Below are 21,897 nucleotides of genomic sequence, written 5' to 3'. Positions count from 1 at the left end.
CCTTGCGATACTGTATCGCATATGTAGGTCATCATGTTGTCAGGTTCAACATGTAAAGCTCGTAAATGGCCGTGTCGATTATACAGACTGATATAACAGGAGAGGCTCGCCAACGTTTTCGATTTCGGGAATGGTACACTTTAGGTCGAATGCCTTTGATAGAACAATCTTGAAGATCTGGAGGACTTGTTAGTCAGGGGTTGATGTCAGGTGGGACTTTTGGACACGCCTTCTGCACGTTGATGCTATGACTTGTACTTGAAAAGATTAATGCAGCCCTCATGGCTTTGGCAAATCGTCTCGCCTGTGGTTTGTTAGTTGTGTCAAGACTGGATGTGACTGAACTGGCATACCTGATTTGAGATCTCTTCTTGGTCTTGAGGGGGAAAGTTGACAAAGTGGTCATACTTGGTACCCACAAGAATAGGGATGGCCGTTTTGTTGAACCCTCGTCCTTGTCGATACCACTCCTTGATACTGTTCAACGTACTCTTGCGCGTGAGATCAAACATGAAGAGAATGGCGACAGCGTCGTTACACACGAGCGGCAACATGTTGACAAACTCTCTTTGACCGCCGAGATCCCAGATCGAAAAGGTAATTTCCGTGTTGCGGATAGAGATTGTCTTTTCCATAAAGTTGACGCCTAGGGTTTGGATGTAGTCCTCGTCCCAGCTTCCCTCGACGTATTTGACCATCAGAGAAGTCTTTCCGATTTGAGCATCTCCCACCATGCCGACCTTGATCACGACATGGTTACGACCGTTGGATGAAGGTTCGCCCGCGCCTTGCCGGTAGTCGTTGTATGCCTGATGTGCGGGGTTGGACAGGCCACTTGCTGGACGGGAGAGTGGAGGCGCAGGCTGCACAGGAGGTGTGTATCTGGATGAAGGGTCGTCTCGTTGGGGACTGGCAAGTCCCTGATCAAAGGATGTGCTCTGTTGATGATGGAAGCCGTTGCTTGAACCGGGGTGGGGAGATTCTTCGATGCCCCCCATGGTGTCATCTTGAGCCTGAATAGGCAGCGGGACCTCGTGTGGGGGGATTTCCGTCTCCATGATGGCGGTTGGAGGAGAGGTAGGGTCGGACACGGTGGCCGTAGCCTCGGAGATGGTTGAGTCGTCCAGTTTGAAGGTGGTCGGAGGAGATTATTAGAGATTGGGTACGAGATTATCGAAGGAGTGTGGAGACAAGGTCGGTAGAGAGCGTGATGGATGAATCGCCAGAAGAGAAAGACAAGAAAAAAAGAGGTGGTCAGCAGCTCATCAACGGCATCAAGCTAGTTGCAAGCATAGAATGAACAAGGTCGCGCGACGATAGTATAGTAGCCAAGTTGAATTGTTGTAGGTGGTGGAGTCGAACGGAGCAGAAGCAGAAGTCACCTAGATTGAGCTCGAGGGAGTGGTGAGACAAGCAAGGCGCAGGGTATGAGACAGAGATTCAGCACGTATTGAACATGTAGTCGGAAAAGAGCGAATCTCTGGTAAGGTCGAGTCGTGTCGAGTCAAGATGAATGTCAAGGTCAAGGTCAAGGTCAAGGTCGAAACAAGTCAAAGTCAATGTGGGCTAGAAGGTTGTAGCAGCAGGGGAGGGGGTCACTATCCGTCCGCTGACGTTTGGAGAGATGATGCCCTGGAAGGTGTGCAAGCGAAACAAAGCGGGACGGAATTTCAAGGCACCGGCTGTTGGTACAACTGACGGAAATGAACGTGTTGGGAGGTAGAATTAATTTACAGCACAACAATACAAATACAAAAACGTGATGGTGCCTCTTTCTCCTGGATGATAAGCTTTGACTAACTAGTCTCTGCTTATGCGTGAAATGTTGGGTTTGTTGATATGGATATGGTGGAGTGGTGGTGTTTTTAGCTTTGGGGACGCGTTGGAGGGCGCGTTTAGAGCAAATGGTTGGTTGAGACGACACAATCAAGCTATAGCTGGCTGAATAAAAACAAGTTCTTTTAGATCTTAATTGTTCCTGTATTTCCGACTTGTATCGGCAAAGAAGTTGTGTAACCCAGCATCAAGCCCAACTCATCATGCAGAATCTCGTAACTATTTGTGGTGGAGTAAATAGCAACCGTCTTGTTTGTTATGCAACAGTGACTGTGGTGGTAAGTATGCCTGCTCAGTTATCTCAATACTCTATCACTTTGCAATCATTAAACAGACATGAAGAATTAGCCATCACTTAGCTTCTGTCGAATACCTTTCAATGATTAGACGCCATGTCCATAACCTTGATATTCCATCCCAAACAGACCCAGCGTCTTGCTTGATCCAGCTGTCAATAACCCCACGCTTCCAAGCGCCGGGGTATCGTTTCGTTTCATTGGCTCACTGTTTCATCCGAGCCTCATGTCTTGACGAATACCTCGGCAAACGGTGTTAATAGAGTAAAAGTGCCGAATGATTGCATTCCATCAATGCACCTAGGCTTGGGTGCTCTCGTTGCATTTGCAGGTCAGTCAGTACGTATATGCATGAGATGCTTGCTGACTAACCCCCGAAACCCACATCGGCCCATCTCCGCATGCCGACCGGGACAAAGCTTGAATCTCTGATATCACTACATCATACCTCACAATCGACCACCACAATGGCTTCAATTGCTCGCTCTCTGCGCTTCGCCGCCCCTCTAACAAGGGGTATCGCTCCTCGCGCTCCCATTGCCCGCCCTATCCGAGCTTTCTCCTCCACCAAATTGAGTATGCAGATCATCAATCTTCTCACCTTCAATTTCAAACTAACAACCCAGGCCTCGCTCGCAAATACACAAAAGACCACGAATGGATCGATCTCTCCGCCGATAAGAAGCACGGTTTCGTCGGTATCTCAGAGTACGCTGCCGAGCAGCTCGGTGATGTAGTCTACGTTGAGCTCCCCGAAGCCGGTCAGTGGGTTGAGCAAGGTGACGCTGTCGGCGCCGTCGAGTCAGTCAAGTCTGCCAGCGACATCAACGCTCCCGTTCGTTTGCGTGTTGTCCAAGTCAACGATAACCTCGAAGAGAAGCCCTCCACGATTAACAAGGTTCCCGAGGACGATAGCGCCGGTGGTGGCTGGATCGCAAAGGTCGAGGTTGACGAGGAGGGCGCCAAGCAGTTTGAGAAGCTATTGGATGCCGAGGCTTACAAGACTTTTGCTGGAGCCGATTAAAACAAATCACCAAGGAAGAAAAAAAAAGAGAAGCACAGCACAGCACAACATAGACTTGTCATACCGGGGTATATTTGGGTTAATTCATGACCATCTACTGATCTATCATCACTCATTTGACTGTCTCCGGCACCTGTCGGGTCTCATTGATGGCATCCAAAATCTTTTGCGCTCCTTGTTCCACCAACGTCTCTGCCACCTTTTTTCCAAACTTATCCGCCTCGTCGTGCGTCTTAATAGCTTCTGCTATCTCACAATCGACGCCCTCGTCACCTCGGAGGGAAACAACTGTAGCCTTCATTCGTAACTTGTCGTCGATCCACTTTGTCTCGACACCAATGGGAACACTGCAACCGCCTTCGAGCGCTCTCATGAGAGCTCGCTCTGCTTCACACGCCAGCGCTGTTTGCTCGTTTTCGATGGTCTTGAGAAACCCGAGAACCTTTTCGTCATCACCTCGGCATTCAACTCCCAGCGCACCCTGACCAACAGCGTATAGGATACCTCCGTTTTCGGACTCGAGGAATTGTGTGATATGGTGACCAAGGTCCATTCGCTGCAGACCTGCCGCTGCCAAGATAATTCCCGTCAGGTCGGGGTCCTCCTCGAGCTTTCGTAGTCGAGTCTGAATGTTGCCTCGGTGGTCCTTGAACTTGAGTGTCGGGTAGCGTCGAACCAGCTGCGCAATGCGGCGTACACTGCTTGTACCGATGATACTTCCAGCCGGCAGATCAGCAAGGGTCTTCCAACCGTGCTTGTCCTGCAATTCCTTCTTGATCACCAGTGTATCTCTCGGGTCCTCGCGGGACGTGACACATCCGAGGACGCAACCTTCGGGGAGAACAGTCGGCATATCCTTGAGCGAATGGACGACGATGTCGAGTTCCCTGTTGACGAGTCTCTCCTCGAGCTGAGATGTCCACAAGCCCTTGCCGCCAAAGTTGTAAAGGGCTGTGTTCTGGTCGCGATCGCCGGTGGTCGTCATGCTGTGGATAGGGAAATCATGATCGGGGAATCGTTGCTTCAAAGCGTCGACGACGATTTGGGTTTGGGCAAGAGCAAGAGGAGACTTGCGAGTGCCGACGTTTACAACGCCTTTGGGATATTGGGTTTCGGCCATGGTGAAGCTGTGAATTGAATTGACGATGCAAATGGATGATACGGGTAGCTTGGAGGGGCATGTTGAGCTTTTCGGATGGTGGTGGTGGGGTACAGTGTGGAGTGCGTGTTTGTAGTTGACACGGTATAACCGATGCCGAGAACAACATCATGATGTCGAATTAGTTTACAACCTGAACACGATAGAGGACATGTAAGAATCACGCGGAGATACAGCATCGAATATTATAACATATCTCGGCCATGATGCTGACCAGCCAAGCATCAGCCGATGTCACTCTGGACGTCTTGAACCTTGGCATGAGTTCAAGAGAAGATGACTGCCGAGTGGCAGTTGAACAGGCTCTTTACAACGAGTGTTGTAACGTGGAAGAGACGATCTGAACAGATGATGAATGGCCATATAAGACCAGACATCAGCTCGACCCAACAGTTGAAACAGAAACAACCATCATCAATCAACCACACTCGCTACAATGAAGCTTCAACTTTCTCTTCTCGGGCTGGTCGTCCTGGCCTTTGCAAAGCCACAAGACCCTTCTGATCCAGCCCCTGCTCCTCCAGTATCATCTGCACCAGCTGAACCTCCAGCTCCAGTTCCACTTCCCTCTTCTCAGCCGACTCCTCCTACGTCTCCGGTACCTGCTCCTCCAGCTGATCCAGCTCCGGCCCCTCCACCCGCAGACCCAACCGCTGCACCTACCCCAGAAGGACCAATCTGCGAGTGTGGATATACCTACTGTGCTGAAGTTCTCAAAGCGATGCCTGGTATGTATCTATACTACACTGTCAAAGACAATACTAACATCCCACCCTCAGACAAGCCATGGAGTGATGATCAACTGTCTTCTGCGTACTGCAAGACCCCTAATGCAGTTTGCAACGGGCAGTCACCAGCAAGCAAGGTCGACAACGCTCTGTTCATTTGTCTCTGTGCCCAACCTGACCAAAAGGTTGGAGATCACATTGAACTTCTGTGCGGCTGCGATACATGTCTTAATGTTGGGCCAGACTTTAGAGGACGGTGCAAGAGTCCTTGCAGAGCTGGCCACGGAAAGGGAGGCAGTGGTGGTGGTAAAGGAGGTGGCAAGATCAGGGGAAACAATCGGATGGGATTTTGGTAGAGATGAAGTGATGGATGTAATGGTGGATTGAGGAGGAAGCTTTACATGATTCAAATTGACACATTCTTTACCATGCTGTTGAAGTCCGCTCACCGTTGCGTACCTCTCAAGACATGTAGTCAAAACACCCATCTGCCCCGCTTGATCCTATGCAGTCTAACTTAAACACTTGAATCCACTCGAAGCTATCGACATTCATGCTTATCAATGCAGTCGATGTGGACCCGACAATATTCCATGAGATTCTTACTCTTCTTCGTCTCTTACACAATCCAATCATTCTACAAGATCACCATAGTAGAAGGAAAGAAGAGAAAAAATTGTCCTCAAACGTCAGCTCATGCTCTAAAAGAAACTAACTAGTTCGGCAGCACCGAGGTCTTCAACCCCGGCGAGCCCCACACGATGACCGGTACTAGACGGGGTTAAGTGCCGAGAATGGACGGGCAGGCCCGTTAGTCTGACGTCAGAAGGTCTCAGAGCTCCCAAACGGAAGAGTTTGTCATGTTTGGAAGCATAAACGGTTTCGAGTTGCTCCGACTTTGGGCAAGGGTCTAGTCGTGGAGGCGGGGGATGAAGTTTATATAAAGCCTTGAGATGCGTCATGATTCCTCATAGCACATCTCACTCATACTCATATCATACTCTTTCAACTCAAAAAACACTCACTCACTCACACTCACACACACATAACAAATACCCAACCAACATATACTCAAAATGGCTCCCAAGGTTCTCGTCGTTCTTACCAGCCAGTCCAAGATGAACAATGGCAACCCCACCGGCTGGTATTTGGTACGTCCCATCTTCATTACATGCAATTCCATCATACTAACCATAACAGCCTGAGCTCGCTCACCCCTACTATGACCTCGTCAACGCCGGCGTTGAGATCACCGTTGCTTCTCCCGCTGGCGGTGAAGCTCCTCTCGACCAGGGCTCCGTTCAGATGTTCAAGGAGGATGAGGAGTCAGTAAAGTTCCTCAACGAGAAGAAGCAGGTCTGGGAGCAGACAACCCCTCTCAAGGAGTTCCTCGGCAAGTCTTCCGAGTTTGACGCCATCTTCTACCCTGGTGGCCACGGCCCTATGTTCGACCTTGTCAACGACGAGACCTCTATTAAGCTTATTGAGGAGTTTTACAAGGCTGGCAAGCCCGTCGCTTCCGTCTGCCACGGCCCTATCGTCTTCACCCAGGTCAAGATTGACGGAAAGCCTCTGCTCGAGGGCCGAGAAGCTACTGGCTTCAGCAACTCCGAGGAGGACGCTGTTGGCCTGACCAGCGCCATGCCTGTTCTCCTCGAGGATGAGATCAAGCGTGTTGGTGGAAAGTACGTCAAGGCTGATGACTGGGCTGAGAAGTTGGCTGTCGATGGACAAATCATCACTGGCCAGAACCCTGCTTCTGCACACGCTGTCGGCAAGGCCATTCTCAAGGCCATCGGCGCTTAAATAATGAATAGTTATGAATAATAATAAATAATCTGCCATCTATTTTCCGACTTCATACCCAAACATCGCATTCAACTACTCTCTCATTCATGCCGCCAATCGCACATGCACATTTCAGACAAACATCTCTCAGATAAAACGATTTAGATAAAATTAAATAGTCATTATCAATTATAATTAATCCTTCTTAAATACCTTTTCGAATCCAGTCAAGGTAAATCGGTAGCGCACCTTGTTCTCCTTTACACGCTCGATCGCCTCAGCACATCCCTTCTCGGAAATGTCAATCGTCTCAACCCAAGCAACAATGTTCTTCTCAGCAGCAAGCTTAAGCATAGCGTTCATCTCCTGGTTGTTACCGAGATGGCTGCCGGTTATCTTGCCAGCATTGCCAGCAAATGTACCAGCAGTGAACTGGGGAAGGGGCTCGTCGGGAAGACCAACGTTGTGGAACTCGCCGCCAATGTTGAGGGTGCCCATGTAGGCGTTCATGTCGAACTTGTGTGTCATGTCGGCACAGTTGAGGATAAAGTCAAAGGTGAACTTGTACTTGTCGGCCCATCCCTCCTCAGAGGTGACGATAACCTCCTTTGCGCCCAGCTTCTTTGCGTCCTCAACCTTGGAGGGGGAGTGCGTCATGGCGTAAACCTCAGCACCCAAAGCCTTGGCCCATTGGACACCCATATGGCCGAGACCTCCGATGCCAAGAACTGCGACGACCTTGCCTGGGCCAACGCCAGCTCTCACGAGAGGAGAGTAAGTGGTGATGCCGGCGCAGAGAAGAGGAGCGACCTGCTCGCTCTTGAGGGCATCGGGAATCTTGAAGGTAAAGTACTCGTGAGCACGGATGTGAGAAGCGAAACCACCGTGAGCGACACTGCCATCAGGGTATTTGCAGTTGTAAGTGTCGACCATGTCAGGGCAGTAGTTTTCGTTCTTGTTGTTGCAGAGCTTGCACTTGAGACAAGAAGAAACCTGAGCACCAACACCAACACGGTCGCCAACCTTGATCTCGCTGACCTTGTCACCAACTCGTACAGCCTTGCCAACAACTTCGTGACCAACACAGAGAGGACCCTCAAAGTCTCCCCAGCCACCAGTGACGGTGTGGACATCAGAGCCGCAGACACCGCAGCATTCGATCTCGACATCAATATCGCGGTCTCCCCAGGTCTTGGGTGTAAGGGTTTGCTTCTCAAACTTGTTCCATGATTTGGGGCTGTCGACGCAGAAGCCTTCGAAAGTATCAGGGTAACCCATTTTGGCGAAGTAGAATGAATCAGACGGAATAAAAGTGAATATTAGTGTAGATCATCTATCAAGGTTCTCTCTTCCAGCAGCATTTATACCACTTCTTCCCTCTTGTTCATGACGTCTTGTAAGTGAGGACAAGTCGAATGTCTATGACGCTCAGCGGTTCAAATGCTCCGACGCACGGGAAGCGTCGTAATTGCACCGAACGCATCAATCGTTTTACCCACCATTCTGAGGCTTAATCGGGTAACCCGTCGTGACTAAGTCCTTGAAGAGTGAGCTTGCAATCGCGATCTTGAAGCTCAGAATGGAAGCTGGTGAGAGATGGAGATAGCAGGGTTTGATGACCTGGCTAGAAGTTTAGCGTGGAGACTCCCGACAGGCCGATGCTGATCGAATGACGTAGACGACCGTTGTGTCGGAATCGATTGGCGAAACCATTTTTGAAGATGAGGTTGACGGGGTATATGATTCAGGTGCGTAGCAACTGTGATCCCATTTGACTCAAGGATAACCGTCTCCAACTACCTTTTGACAAACTTATGGAGAGTAGGTACAAGTTTTATGGCACTTGCATCTTTTTGAACATGTGTCGTCTGCAAAAGTTGTAGTTCTTTTGCTGCTTTCGCGTCCGGTTTTAGGGTAGTCGATACCGCAATTTGACAAATCGTCACCCTGGTCCTGCTACCGGCTTCAACGATCCACAGCTCGCACATAAATCGCAAGAGTGTCATTATGATAGTAGAGGGTCTTCAGAGGTTAGTCAGTTCACCACATCAAAGCTGTGGAGCTTGCCATGCAGTCAGACTGGTCAAGTGTCAATTGATCAAAGGCGACCTCGGCTAGATACCAATGCACAAGCATTTGTTTGGTCACGATAGCAAGCTGATCATGAAGATCGAGGTTGGTCTCTAGTATGAGCATGTTGGATGAGATTGATCCTAAACTGCATCGTTAGTTTGATCTAGCTCGGACTTACCATCAAAATTGTGCTCGAATGAAGATGTATTTTACACGTGATAAGGCCAGCATCTGCCATGCTGCTGTCCTTTACCCATAGCTCACCTCTCGCCCACGTGGGACGCTGCCTCATTTGTTCTCGGTTTAACTTTGTCTGACTGGAGCGCTTACTTTTCAGTATGGGACACTGAGTAATAATATAGATCAACTGAGGACTCGAGCTAGGTATAGCTCGATGGTGGGTAGCCACAGCAAACAATCAAATCGATGGCGATGTAGTCGGTTTAATGAGGACATGAGTATATTGATGCCACACTTTGTTGGCGATGGCGCCTTATGGTAGATGCTCGAGGCCGTCACTGGTCGCTGATTGACTGTCCAGATCAGATCGCGAGTCGTATTACTTGTATTAAAGTTGATCAAAGGTAAACACGGCTTCAAGATGCAACACTCGTTATGGCTCATTGCAATTCATCTTGTGTTGCTGTAGCCATTGTGAAGTGATGGGGTGTTGGTTGAACGAGCACCGTGATCAGTAAATAGCAAGAACGCCTTAACAACCAGCTCATATTTGTGTTATGAAGCCACCATTACGCCATCCAAAAGGCAGAGGTGAAAAGTATAACAAATAGGAAAATAATAGAAATGGCAAATATGTCAACTCGGTTATATAGATCCAGCTCAACGCTCGCCCTCGTCAATATCGTCAATGAAAAAAAAAAAAAAAGCGACGCTCCTCGTGGTATTGGAACTCGCCAAATTTGATCAGATGTCCATCCTTTTGTTGGTAGGGGCTACCTTTTGTTTTCCGGTTTGTACCAGACTTCATATACTCCGATCAACCCATCTTGACATCGCCGTTGGACTCTGTTTGAGGCAACACTGGCTTTTCATCTGGAGCCCGTCGCTTGGAGCCCATGCGGTCAAGCCACTGTTCAGCGCTGACGATTGTTCCGTCAACAACACCACTGACTTGGACAACCATGTCCAAACCCTCCTTGGCCAAAACCAAAACCTTTTGTGCACTTTCAGTCAGGACAGACTCGCTGTCTTGTTGACTGTTGGGGTTTCTGTCCGACATGGTAGCAATGCGGAATCGTTGGGGCAAACTGGTGAGATGACGTCGCACAAGAATTCGTGCGTTTTCAGGCAATGCGCCTCCTGCATATTTTGAAACAGTGTTGATAGCATCACGAAGAGTCTTGAGAACGTCACTCTTGAGACTCGAAATACGGGCTGCAAGTAGAGTTCGAGATTCTGTCTCAGACCCTTGGCCGATTTGTTTCTCGGATCCTTCTTGTGGCTGAACCTTTTCATACTGTTCCAGAGTTGTCTTCAATGCCATGATGACACGAGAAATGTGGTCATTGGCCCATCGAAGCCATTGAAGACAATATTTGAGACTGCGTAGACTCTCATCACTCATGGCTACACTCAGGCCGGAAGTCGACATAATAAGACGTGACTGCCATGCACTGTTGGGCCGAGGAGTTGATCGAGGAGAATCCTGGGCATCTGTCTCGGTATATGCCGGGGATCGCATTTCATCGTATGCAGGAAGGGTATCAACAGTACTTGTGGTTGACATGCGACGAGAAAGAGTCCTGGAAGATGGCGAAAAGGCGTCATCAAGTTGTTCATCAGAAATTTGCTGCATTCCTTCGCTTTCGAATCGTTTGTTGCTGACTGCTTCGTCCTCGCTGTCCACCTTGCGACGTTTCTTACTATTGCCAGTTTCGAGATCAGACGTGGAACTGTTTTGTCGTCGTCCAGCACCCAAAAACCACCGAACACCACCCTCAACACCAGTGACTCGACCAACAGAGCCAACGGTGTTGGCGATTGGTGTTAAATATCCTTCAACATATTCAGCGCCTGATCGGAAGCGCGGTGAAAAGTTCTTGGCGCCTCCGTACGCAGAGGTTGCACCTTCAATTGTGCTGGCCAGTAAAGGATGAGTTGTCGTAAGGAGAGATAGAAGCGGTTCGGGCTGTGGTGGTTGTGATCCGTTGTGAAGTCCGTGAGATGGTGGGCTGACTGGAAGCGACGAATTCGTGTGGGGTGGTGATGATATAAAATCTGTCAGGTTAGCAATTGTCAATGGATGTATAAACTAAACACACCTGCTCTCAAATCCCCGAGCGCTTCTGCTGCAAGTCGCACATCGGGGTCATCAAGACTGACGCTTCCAGCTCTCGCATCCAAAAGTCGATCGGGCGATGCAGCACTGATAACACTGTTGCTGCTCGCATCAAGATCCATTCGAGTGGGACTATCGATAGATGGAAGTCCCATAGGCATCGCATGATTCGGGGGCATTGGAGGCAGAGGACCCCATGTCCTTGGCGGTTCAAGGGCCATTTCACTTCGGAGAGAGCTTATCGAAGGTAATTTGATGTCGTTGTCGGCTCCAACACGAGCTAGAGGGGGTAAAAAGGTCGATGGGTCCGTTGCAGGGACATCTGGAAAATCCCTTGGGCTGGGCAACGCGAGATTCGAATAAGCTGGAGGGGATAGTGCCATTAGAGAAGGTGAAGGTCGAGCAGGTGGTGGTCCGAGGGGATGGCGAGACTCGGTCTCACGATCGCTCGGAAGCATGTGATTACGCTCCATGGCGCTGATCGGTGATAAGACGGATATGTCAACTGAGCATCGAGTGAAGAAAACGGCCAGCGGCCGCAAAAGCAATAATTATTCGGCCAAGGGAAATAAACAAAAGAAAGAGACAGCGACAACGACGGCGACGATTTGGTGTTGAAGCGGAGAGAAAAGGTTGGGTGTGGGTGAGATGGGAATGAGCGATCGTGGGGGGAATGAGAAACGAAACCTGGAAGGAAGGAAACGTCAGGCGCTCGCGACTTCGTCTCGTTACGCTGCAGGGACCGGCTGAGTAGAGCAGGCCAGTAGCCAGGGAAAGAGGAAAGCCCACTAAAAACCGGGTCGGTTACAGTGGCTTCAGGTGACTTGTTATGGACGTGGTGGGGAAGAAACCCGCTAGAAGCCTGCTATATTGGGTCGGACAGGGCTTTAATCTCGTCGGGGTCACAGGATATCGGGGTGAAATTGGACAATGCGATGGAAAAAATGTTGAGGAGCTCAAGCGATTGTTGGCAATGTTCCTGAGCATCACAAGATCAAAAAAACGTCGCCAACTCTAATTGAATCCCACCGACGTAAAAGAGCTCAGAACTGTACCTGAAGGCTGGTCTAGCACGTGTCAAAACTGGGGAATGATGATGCACCGACATCACATGCAAGACCAGATCCTTTACGATTAGGAGTCGTCAATATTGTTAAGCGGGTCGCCCGAGTCATGACTAGATGCACTAACAAGATCAACTCTAACACATGCCATAAAGGGTCGTATCTTTTTCCTGATGCGTTTGAAGGTTGTTTTTCCATCCAATAGAAAAATGCTATGATAACGTCAGATATGGCTTGCTCATTGCTTGCTCATCTTTGAGTGCCTCGTTTGGCTTTGATGTAAAACACCACTTTACTTTATCCAGACCAGTCGGCTTTCGGCTCTATAACCGTCGGACCTGTCTTTGATCCCGTGGATTCGTGGTTGGCTGTTGTGAAGACTCGACATGTGAAGTTAATGTGTCCATGGGGCAATGTAGTACCGAAAAGAGGAGGTCTTGTCTGTTTGTGTTTTCAAGGATTTGGTCCCTGATAATCATTGGTGCTGGTCATGCAAATAAGGCCAGCGCAAAACATAATCTTAGAGACTCAGGCCCATCCATGCCTAAGCTTGCAGGAAGAAATGATGGGATTAAACAGGCTTGCGTTGCCCAGACAGGTGAGGCGCAGGCAAATTCACTGCAGCTTGAGCATCCTTCACGATAATCATCATGCACCTAGGATACTCTTTGCCAAGATCAAGACATGCCCGTAGATCAAGACTGTCCGTGTGCGACACGAAAAGAGCAGAAATTGCCACTTTCACGATGTCGGAACCGGTCTCTCGTTCAAAAGCACGACGGCCAAGCACAATGATCCTCGGTTCATCGCCCCAACAAAAGGCGATGGCCCAAAGCGAGTGTCACCTGGACAAGCCACCCACCATGAAGCATTCTGACCCCAGTCAAGTCTGCAATGGCCCGGCAATGAATGTCCCATGCTACAAATCACTTTACAATTCAGACTAAAAAAAAAAAAAAAAGGTCTGCAAAGATATGTTTGGCTCCTCTGACACCGCCCAAGCAACGTAAGAATTTACTCGGCCAGTTCTTATGGATCCAGGTCCCTCTCCGCACCACGAAATCGCAGCTCACATCAACGGCTCCACGGCTGAAATGACAGAATGTCACTCGGTAGCAGGCTAGATAATGGTCTGCACTGTCTAGAGGGTGCGTTGGAGAGAAGAGGAAAGCAAGAAAGGACTGGAAAAAAATAAAGCTTTTTATCAATTTTCTCGCACTCCACTGTCCACGTGACCTTGAGCTCTGAGCATCCAGCTACCCCACCAATACCCGACATTCTACCGTGTTGTCCGTCACCAGCATTGGAATGACCAGGCTGCACCCAAAAGATGCCAGCGAAACAGCTTAAACCAACCCATTACAATCTTGCGCCACGGACCATGATGACTGACTGCGCTTCTCTATAGTCCTTAATTACTATTCAGTCCTTCCTTTGCCCTTTTCGTTGTCCAGAGCTTGGCTGCACATGACCTTTACGTCTTTGACTTGACCGTCGCATCTTATCGACGACATCCACCTCCTTTCCCCTGGCACTATATCGACTTGACATCGCCAAGACCACATCATGGCTTCCGCACTATTCTTCCTAGACCTCAAGGGCAAGGTTTGTTAATCACTGTCGACAATTGATCATCGTCTCTTATCTTAACGTCCTGTAGACCCTTCTCGCTCGAAACTATCGTGGTGACATCCCCATGTCAGCTGTCGAAAAGTTCCCTGTACTCCTTTCAGAAGCTGAGGAAGATTCATCTGCTGTTCCACCATGCTTCTCCCACGAAGGCATCAACGTATGTCTCTCATGCGATATACCTTCACGCCGCTAACAGAATAGTACCTCTACATCCGTCACAACAACCTTTACCTTCTCGCCCTTACGAAACGAAATACCAATGCCGCCGAAATCCTATTGTTCCTCCACAAGGTCGTCGAGGTCTTTACCGAATATTTCAAGGCGCTAGAAGAAGAGTCCATTCGCGACAACTTTGTCATCATCTACGAACTTCTCGACGAGATGATGGACTTTGGCTACCCTCAAACAACAGAATCCAAGATCCTTCAAGAGTACATCACCCAGGAATCCCACAAGCTCGAGATCCAGGCCCGACCACCCATTGCCGTCACAAATGCCGTCTCGTGGCGATCAGAGGGTATTCGCTACCGCAAGAACGAGGTCTTCCTTGATGTCGTCGAGTCCCTTAACCTGTTGGTTTCCGCAAACGGCAACGTCCTCCGTTCAGAGATTCTTGGCGCCATTAAGATGAAGTGCTACCTCAGTGGTATGCCCGAGTTACGCCTGGGCCTTAATGATAAGGTCATGTTTGAGACAACTGGACGTGCTACCCGAGGTAAGGCTATCGAAATGGAGGATGTCAAATTTCACCAATGTGTACGACTATCACGTTTCGAAAACGACCGCACCATCTCTTTCATCCCCCCTGATGGCGAATTCGAGCTCATGTCCTACCGTCTGAACACTCAAGTCAAGCCATTAATTTGGGTCGAGTGTGTTGTTGAGTCTCACTCAGGATCCCGTATCGAATACATGCTCAAGGCGCGCGCTCAGTTCAAGCGTCGCAGTACCGCCAACAACGTCGAAATCGTGGTTCCCGTTCCTGACGATGCCGATAGCCCTCGTTTCCGCACAAACATTGGATCCGTTCACTATGCACCCGAACAAAGCGCCATTGTCTGGAAGATTAAGCAGTTTGGTGGTGGCAAAGAGTTCCTCATGCGCGCTGAGCTGGGCCTGCCAAGTGTGAGGGGTGATGATGAACAAGGTGGTGGTATGATGGGCGGTTTCGGTGGTAGTATGGGAGGTGTTGGAGGAGTAGGCAAGGGTGCTAAGCGACCTATCCAGGTCAAGTTCGAGATCCCCTACTTTACTACAAGCGGTATTCAGGTTCGGTATCTGAAGATTACCGAGCCAAAGGTACGAACCCTGTACATTTTGATATTGATCAAGCTAACAAATATAGTTGCAATACCCTTCACTCCCATGGGTGCGATACATCACTCAATCTGGAGATATCGCCGTACGACTTCCCGACGCAGTCTGAGGTCAGACAACAATACTTACATAACCATAATCGAGCCGTGGACGATTCACAGTGCTCAATCTGGTCAAGCATGCAATGTTTGACCAGCTGACGAGATGGATATGGGGCAGAGCTGCAGCGCAGGAAGGGCTTCATACATCAAGGAATGAATAATAGACTAAAGATCAATCTATGCATCCATGCTGACCATGTCTGGAGTATCTCACTCTCGAACAACAGCGTTCTCCCACTCCAAATTGAAGAGCCACTCTGGTGTAGAATATGGGTCATCCGGGTCAAGAAATACCTTGACGACAAAACCTGTGGGATCATCCGAAGCCGTTGGGGGATCTGCCCTAATTAGCGACTGTCAGTGGTCTAGTGACGAGCACTCACGTCCACGAGGCGCATCGGTGCTTATCCATTGTCCATGCCTCCATATCCGATTGTGGCCCAGAAACACATTATGTACGGAGGTATTGCCCGGTTCACGTGGTGCGTTCAACGCCATGAGTCCCAGAATGATAGGCAGCTCCCCTCCAAGGCCTGCTGAGCGTGGTGCACCGGACCGCGGCGATCTGTATGTCCTGGGCACTAAGCCAGGCATCCAGCTGGGACTGCTGCCCGCAACGTAAGGTACTGGACCACCTCCAGCCCCCATACGACTATTGTCAGTAGCAACTTGAGACAAGCCAGGGCGGTTTGTCGGATGGAATATGCGTAAGAGATCCCAGTGCCCAGAAGAAACGAGGGGATCATGCTCTGCCACCATTATAGGGAGCAATGGGTTGCAAGCAACCACTCCAAACGTTTTGTATTCGTCACCTGTGTAAATCATATTCGATTGATCCAAAACGTGGCCTCCTTGACCATCAAGTCGTAACAGTTGTCCGTGTGGTCCGGAGTTTGTGTCTCGAAGCCAATAAAAGTCTGGGGCTTCTGTAACATCCCCATTACGGTAGCGCATAACTTTGCTTGGTATTTCACCACTGTATTGACTTGGTAGACGAGGTGGGATGAGGTGCCTATACAAATCTCGATCTGGCTCATTGATGATGAGTTTGTTCGTGATAAACAGAAAACCTGGATAAATGGGTTGACTGGAGGAGCTGCTCCCCTTTCGGGTTGAGGAGTGTTTTGTTGATTTGCTCTGAGATTAATTAGTAGGAAAACTTTAAACAAAGCTCACATACCGATTTAGACATGGCTGCGTGTAAGGATCTGGCTACCTCATACTGAATCGAGCAGCTGCCAGCTTTATAATGTCTTGAATCGCCCGACGTGTCGCAGAGCCGCATCACTCCATGTTTACATTCTCGGTCAGTCCTACACCCTCAACAAGGATATTTCGACTTGAAAAGTCCTTCAGACGGACAGCACACCCTTGTATGGACTGGTGTGACGACATAAACCGGCTGTCAGCTCTAGTTATAGCCTGCCAGGCATAGTCTCCCGCTCAGTGCCATTGGCAAGGCTCAACTCGGCTGGAAGATTGATAGCACTTGGTGCTGTATGCAAGGAATACCCCGGTTTATGTGTGCACACATCTGCGGCCCGGCCCCTCTCATGCCTGCTCTACTCGACGCCGGTCCTCGCAATCGTTGAACAGGTCAACGGTCGGGGTAGCCGGGTTTGACTTTAGCCAGGTAAGACACCCAGTGATTTGTCGATGCAAAGCGGGCCAATGGAGGCATGCTTAAATCTTGAGTGTCGATCTGTTGGCCCTAGCACTTTTGGTCATGCCGTTATTGCGACTTGGCAACATTCAGGTTAGACCATGGTAGGAGCCTATCTGCATATGAGGCCAGAATACAAGGGCTTCGGCGTTTCCGTCAAGATGTCGTTTAGTGTGTCTGGTAGTAGGTCGCGTGGTAGGAACGTTGAAACATGTGACTCTGGAAAGCAACCAAAGGCTATCCTTGTCTCTGATGGTGGTGATGTCGGGGAATAGCAATGCAGTGCTATGTTATGATGCCCATGTTTATGAGCTCGCTTAGGCGTTGTGGGTGGCGGATCGTGGGCAAGATGCTCTCAATGTAACAAGGCGATCGTCGATCAAGGCAAACGTAGCAATGTGGCAACTGGGAGCTCATGTTTCAGGTTCTCGACCAGCTCACACGTTGTACCACAATGAGGTTGGCAAGCGAGTGAGTATTGATGGCTAAAGCAATTGTCGACAAGACAACTCGAGTAGATTTCACGTAAAGCTTCGTGTAAATTCTTCGATTTCCCTAGTCGTCGCTGTAAGTAATAACATAACCTCAAAGACTGTTGCGGCTGGGTATGTCAGCAAGGATTAATGGGTTCAGCTGCTCGCGGTCGATTGTGTTTGGGAGTAAATTTGAAAAGTAATGTGTTCAGGCATGTATCATTTATATAGAAATGGTTAATTGGAATTGTAATTAGTGTTTGCCTCGGCGGATGGTTCGCAACTCGATGCCTTCTGCACCTCTTGCATGAGAGGAGAGAAAACACGAGCTGTCACATAAGCCCGCGCGCAATCAGCCTGATCGCTTTGTACGCTTTGCTGGGCCAGACTCATCATCCATTGTCATCTCGACATCCTCAGAGAACGTAGCGATTGCTTCTTGAAGCAACTTTTTCTCTCCAAGTCTGACTACCGTAGCCATGCGAGCTCGCTGGTCAAGGTTCTGGCCATTCAACAGGATCTGATCCTCCGAAATGCTTGTTGGATATCTCGCTGCGAGGGCCTCCAATGTCTTGACCAGCACAGCTTGGTGGATCTCGTCCCTTTTTCTCTTGTCGGGTATAGTGTCTGACTGCAATTTCTTGATACCCTTGAGGAATGACTTTAGTTGTTCTTGGAGGTCTTCGGGCATGCCTTCGAATTTTGCAGGTTCAGCAAATGTACCATCCGAGTTGACCTCGCCCGTGTCGCGTTCCAAAACAAATGTATCCTCAAACTCTTCCTCTTCTTCAAACTCGCCACGCTACACAAGTTAGATAGATGGGTAAATTTTATGTGGATAAAACTTACAATTTGCTCCAGGATCTTGCTTGAAATACCAAAATTGGTCAAGACTGACTCGACGATGTCCCACGGGATCTCAACCACGTCATAACGAGAATGCTTCTCAGTGACGTATCCGTATCTTCTCAGTAGCTCCGAGTTGGGGTGAGGTCCATAGTAGTTAAGAATTTCTTCTCCCGCCTTAATAGGTCTCAGGCTGGTAACAGTAAGACTCTCTTCCTCATGGTTGACGTGCGCCTATCTCTGTTAGTTTTGTCGGTAACCCACAAGATTCACTTACATTAAACTCGGCATCGGCGTTCAAAATGTCCGCCATCGGTACCATGCCCATCATCGATTTTCCCTCACGGTCCTCAACCCATTCTTCGGTCTCCTCTTCTTCCTCCTCGTCGTTCTCGAGGTCAAACGCATATGCCATAATGGTGCTACCCATTCGGTGGGCAATCTCAACAAGCTCATAATCGCTCCTGTTCTCGGCGTTGAAGATGCTTGGGTTGCTTCGAATGATAGGAACAAGGGTCTTTTTGAACATGTCTTCCGCATCCGCCTTGCCAATTTTGTGTCGCATGTGGCTGGCTTGTAGTTGATCAAGCTCATTCTCCGACCAAAACATGGGTGTGTCGAAAGACGAAGGAAGCACGTCAAAGTAAGACTTCCATTGTGAACTATCTCCTTGGAGGTATTCGTAGATCATAATGAGAATCAGAGAGCTCCAAGAGTCCAGCCCAGGAACATCATCCTCGTCAGGTTTATCGAGGTCGAACACATCTGGGATTTTCTTAGGAAGTTCCGATGTCTCGGTGTTGATAATCCCCTTTCTAGGAATAGTAAACAGAGTAGTTTCAGCAGGTATGTCCTTGAGAGCAACTAATTTTGTAAGCTTGATTCAGTAGCAGCGTGAAAGACGTACTTATTCCGCGACCAGCATTGCGATCACGCAGGTCAACAATTTTAATGTCATCAGAAAATGTCGAACCTGACAGGGTTTTAAACCACTGCAGAAACTTTTCACTTGCGCCGTCAAAGAATGTGGAATTCATCGTGTTGTTGAATGATGAAAGAATTGTTAAGGAAGGTGGTGATAAAACTTTTTTTTTGTTAAGGCGCTACCCTGCACAACGCGGTAACCATTTTTCACTTGATCCAGCAAACATGATGCGACGAACATTAGTACCAAGTTAAAATGTTTCTACAATTTTCATTAAAATAAATAACAAGCCGCTCGCATCTAAAATTGACACCTAATTCTCAATCCTCATCACCTTCCTCTTTCATCTTGGGACTCTCATCCTTTCCTTCCTTCGCCTTCTTTATCTCTCTCTTCTTGGGTCGCAACCATTCCTCCATACCTTCTGGCCAATAAACTCTACCTTGGGGACCTCCCATGCCAAAATCCTCTGCACTTACAATCTTTTCTGGCACCTCTATGTCATCCTCGGCTTCACCGTTGACTTCAGCTGTCTTCTTCTTTCCCTTCTTAGGCTTCTTCTTGATTGCCTTTCGTGACTCATCTGGACGTTCGTGAGGTACCATGTCATTAAAGGTGTCCCACCCAGGCAACTTGAAGGTGCGCATCAACTCGAAAACAGCCTGCTCCTTATCCTTGGCTTCAATCATGAGGTCCATGTCGGGTGCGCAAGGGGGAAGAGTCTTGACTCGAGCCGAATGCTTGCGACGATCTCGTGGGGTGACAGCAGCAGAAGTTTGCTCGCTGTAGTGCATTTTCTGAGTAATTCCTTTCTTGGTCCAGGTGGCGCGGATACGATCATACAAGTTTATGATGTCTTTGGAGCCTTCTCTGATGGACGAGTCAAAGATAATGTTGTGGTGATGAAAGTCGAGTACAAGGGGAATGTTGAGTTCTTCACAAATAGGCAACAAATCATGAACACTCCATGCAACGTCGTCATTCTCCAACACCAAACGTCGCTTGACGCTATCTGAAAGTCTTGCGTAATTCTCCCGGAATCGATCAAGAGTGGCGGCCTTGTCACCGTATGTGCCTCCCATGTGAAGGATCATGACTGCATCGCGGTTGAGTTGCTCGGGTAGTTTGAGAAGGGAAAGCATTTCGTCGTGGTATTCCAAATCGCGAATAGCGGCTGTAACAACCTCTTTACGCGGACTGCCAATCTGCGTGAACTGTCCCGGATGGGTGGTGAGGCGGTGGTTCAGCTCTCCAGCCACCTTGCCAGCTTCTGCTAGCACTTCAGACGCAAACGGGGCCAGTTTATATCCGTATTCCTGGTGACTGGCAAATGGAAACATCTCACTGCTGAGTCTCATGAATTTGATACCGTATTTGGCGTTCCATCGAATCATCTTGACAATGTCTCGGGCATTCGCCAAGCCCAACTCCTGTACATACTTGAGACCTCGCTCATTGTCTGCAGGTTGAGACTTATCTGGGCGGTTCTTAGTTGCATGTTCCGGTTCGTCTGGATTCGCTAAAGGATGTCGGTGCTCGATGATTGATGATATACGGCAGGTTCGGGAAGAAAACACAGCAGGTGTCGCATTGCGTAGATATGTATTTAAACAAGCCTTTATAGGTCAGTAATGTGTAATAGTTTGCCCATCTTGTACTCACATATCCCAGTCGCCCTTTCCATGGCAAGGGAAGTGTATCGCTGTTTACTGGAGGGGGTCGGTTGGCACCTCTATTGACACCGTTTTCTTCCTTCGCTTCGGCCATGTCGTCTGTAGCGAGTTCGGCGTCGTGCTCATCTTGCGGTGCCGTTTCAACAGCCTTTGGCTTTCCATTGAGTTTCCCTCGAGCAGCGACTGTGTTGTTGTTGTTCGGCGCGTTTACTTTCGGTCGGATACTAGGTTCTTGGGCAATCTCTTTCTTCACATGAAGATCCGAAGACTCAACCGCTAGTCGTTGTGTTCGAACAGCATCCTGTAACTTATGCTCCATCTCGCTCAATTCTCGCATTGCTTCCTCGACGCCTTCTCCCGTATCCCATACAGCCTTGACTTTCTTAGTGTTGGTAAGTTTCATCGGATTAGAGGCCATCTTTGTAATATCGATCTTTGGCGTTCGTTCATCGGTAGATTCTTTCAATCTTCGACTGCTTCGTCTAGGAACTGTATCAGGCATGTCGGGTATCGGGGGCGGTGGATGGGCGCCAGTTCTTTTTCGCTTCTGCGTCATTGTCGATACAGCTCTGCAATATGGAGGATGTGGCAGGAGGGCAAGAAGTCTTGCAGGGGGGAGTGGGAGACGAGATGGCATGTATATCCAGCAACGAGAGCAAACGAGTAAGTGTTTGGGCCACAAGACTGCAGCAAATCGACTGATCAAGTACTACCTGGAGGATTCACTCCGTAACCAAACGCTGTATCCCATGAGTTAATAGTTTGTAGTCGGAGGAAATGGCCCGTAGGGCCAATGGCCAATGACGCATGGCGCGTCATGCATGGTCTGGGTACTATGTGAAGTTGTAGGGCGAATAGGTAGGGCTATCGTGGTCATTATTTCCGGGAATGTTTGGTAGCGCAACGGAATAAGTGAAGCCCCTGCATCACCTGGCAATTCGCACTGGCATTCCCGTGGAGCTTTTCTGGAAAGCAAGACGATCGTTGGTCGAATTCCTCG

General features: G+C 49.0%; 12 protein-coding genes across 12 annotated transcripts; 5 read left to right on the top strand and 7 right to left on the bottom strand.

Annotated features, from left to right (window-relative positions):
- Nucleotides 1-193: 193 nt before the first annotated feature.
- Nucleotides 194-1,058, bottom strand: FGSG_08975 (septum-promoting GTP-binding protein 1; the record flags this gene model as incomplete). Its single annotated transcript, XM_011330533.1, has 2 exons — nt 194-304; nt 354-1,058. The coding sequence occupies 2 exons, from the start codon at nt 1,056-1,058 to the stop codon at nt 194-196; spliced, it is 816 nt and encodes a 271-aa protein (XP_011328835.1).
- Nucleotides 1,059-2,573: 1,515 nt separating this feature from the next.
- FGSG_08976 (glycine cleavage system H protein) lies at nt 2,574-3,302 on the top strand. The gene is made up of 2 exons (XM_011330532.1): nt 2,574-2,708; nt 2,759-3,302. Exons 1-2 carry the CDS (start codon nt 2,600-2,602, stop codon nt 3,154-3,156), a joined length of 507 nt encoding a protein of 168 aa, XP_011328834.1. The 5' UTR covers nt 2,574-2,599; the 3' UTR covers nt 3,157-3,302.
- Nucleotides 3,269-4,276, bottom strand: FGSG_08977 (porphobilinogen deaminase; the record flags this gene model as incomplete). The annotated part of the gene is made up of 1 exon (XM_011330531.1): nt 3,269-4,276. The coding sequence occupies one exon, from the start codon at nt 4,274-4,276 to the stop codon at nt 3,269-3,271; it is 1,008 nt and encodes a 335-aa protein (XP_011328833.1).
- Nucleotides 4,277-4,609: 333 nt separating this feature from the next.
- Nucleotides 4,610-5,474, top strand: FGSG_08978 (uncharacterized protein). The gene has a single exon (XM_011330530.1). The coding sequence runs from the start codon at nt 4,752-4,754 to the stop codon at nt 5,397-5,399; it is 648 nt and encodes a 215-aa protein (XP_011328832.1). The 5' UTR covers nt 4,610-4,751; the 3' UTR covers nt 5,400-5,474.
- A 552-nt stretch (nt 5,475-6,026) lies between these two features.
- On the top strand, nt 6,027-6,891 carry FGSG_08979 (uncharacterized protein). The gene is made up of 2 exons (XM_011330529.1): nt 6,027-6,194; nt 6,244-6,891. The coding sequence occupies exons 1-2, from the start codon at nt 6,120-6,122 to the stop codon at nt 6,847-6,849; spliced, it is 681 nt and encodes a 226-aa protein (XP_011328831.1). The 5' UTR covers nt 6,027-6,119; the 3' UTR covers nt 6,850-6,891.
- A 135-nt stretch (nt 6,892-7,026) lies between these two features.
- On the bottom strand, nt 7,027-8,109 carry FGSG_08980 (uncharacterized protein; the record flags this gene model as incomplete). The annotated part of the gene is made up of 1 exon (XM_011330528.1): nt 7,027-8,109. One exon carries the CDS (start codon nt 8,107-8,109, stop codon nt 7,027-7,029), a length of 1,083 nt encoding a protein of 360 aa, XP_011328830.1.
- A 1,792-nt stretch (nt 8,110-9,901) lies between these two features.
- Nucleotides 9,902-11,676, bottom strand: FGSG_08981 (uncharacterized protein; the record flags this gene model as incomplete). The annotated part of the gene is made up of 2 exons (XM_011330527.1): nt 9,902-10,787; nt 11,183-11,676. 2 exons carry the CDS (start codon nt 11,674-11,676, stop codon nt 9,902-9,904), a joined length of 1,380 nt encoding a protein of 459 aa, XP_011328829.1.
- Nucleotides 11,677-12,917: 1,241 nt separating this feature from the next.
- On the top strand, nt 12,918-13,277 carry FGSG_13488 (uncharacterized protein; the record flags this gene model as incomplete). Its single annotated transcript, XM_011330526.1, has 2 exons — nt 12,918-13,178; nt 13,230-13,277. 2 exons carry the CDS (start codon nt 12,918-12,920, stop codon nt 13,275-13,277), a joined length of 309 nt encoding a protein of 102 aa, XP_011328828.1.
- A 556-nt stretch (nt 13,278-13,833) lies between these two features.
- Nucleotides 13,834-15,325, top strand: FGSG_08982 (AP-1 complex subunit mu; the record flags this gene model as incomplete). The annotated part of the gene is made up of 5 exons (XM_011330525.1): nt 13,834-13,872; nt 13,928-14,056; nt 14,101-15,046; nt 15,101-15,198; nt 15,245-15,325. 5 exons carry the CDS (start codon nt 13,834-13,836, stop codon nt 15,323-15,325), a joined length of 1,293 nt encoding a protein of 430 aa, XP_011328827.1.
- Nucleotides 15,326-15,674: 349 nt separating this feature from the next.
- Nucleotides 15,675-16,509, bottom strand: FGSG_08983 (uncharacterized protein; the record flags this gene model as incomplete). The annotated part of the gene is made up of 2 exons (XM_011330524.1): nt 15,675-16,454; nt 16,498-16,509. The coding sequence occupies 2 exons, from the start codon at nt 16,507-16,509 to the stop codon at nt 15,675-15,677; spliced, it is 792 nt and encodes a 263-aa protein (XP_011328826.1).
- A 1,296-nt stretch (nt 16,510-17,805) lies between these two features.
- On the bottom strand, nt 17,806-19,336 carry FGSG_13489 (uncharacterized protein; the record flags this gene model as incomplete). Its single annotated transcript, XM_011330523.1, has 4 exons — nt 17,806-18,255; nt 18,303-18,533; nt 18,577-19,163; nt 19,207-19,336. The coding sequence occupies 4 exons, from the start codon at nt 19,334-19,336 to the stop codon at nt 17,806-17,808; spliced, it is 1,398 nt and encodes a 465-aa protein (XP_011328825.1).
- A 208-nt stretch (nt 19,337-19,544) lies between these two features.
- Nucleotides 19,545-21,453, bottom strand: FGSG_13490 (UV-damage endonuclease; the record flags this gene model as incomplete). The annotated part of the gene is made up of 2 exons (XM_011330522.1): nt 19,545-20,840; nt 20,887-21,453. The coding sequence occupies 2 exons, from the start codon at nt 21,451-21,453 to the stop codon at nt 19,545-19,547; spliced, it is 1,863 nt and encodes a 620-aa protein (XP_011328824.1).
- Nucleotides 21,454-21,897: the final 444 nt, after the last annotated feature.

This window comes from Fusarium graminearum, chromosome 4 (genome assembly GCF_000240135.3).
Source record: "Fusarium graminearum PH-1 chromosome 4, whole genome shotgun sequence".
Lineage (NCBI taxonomy): Eukaryota > Fungi > Ascomycota > Sordariomycetes > Hypocreales > Nectriaceae > Fusarium > Fusarium graminearum.
This window is presented reverse-complemented; position numbering and strand designations above follow the sequence as displayed.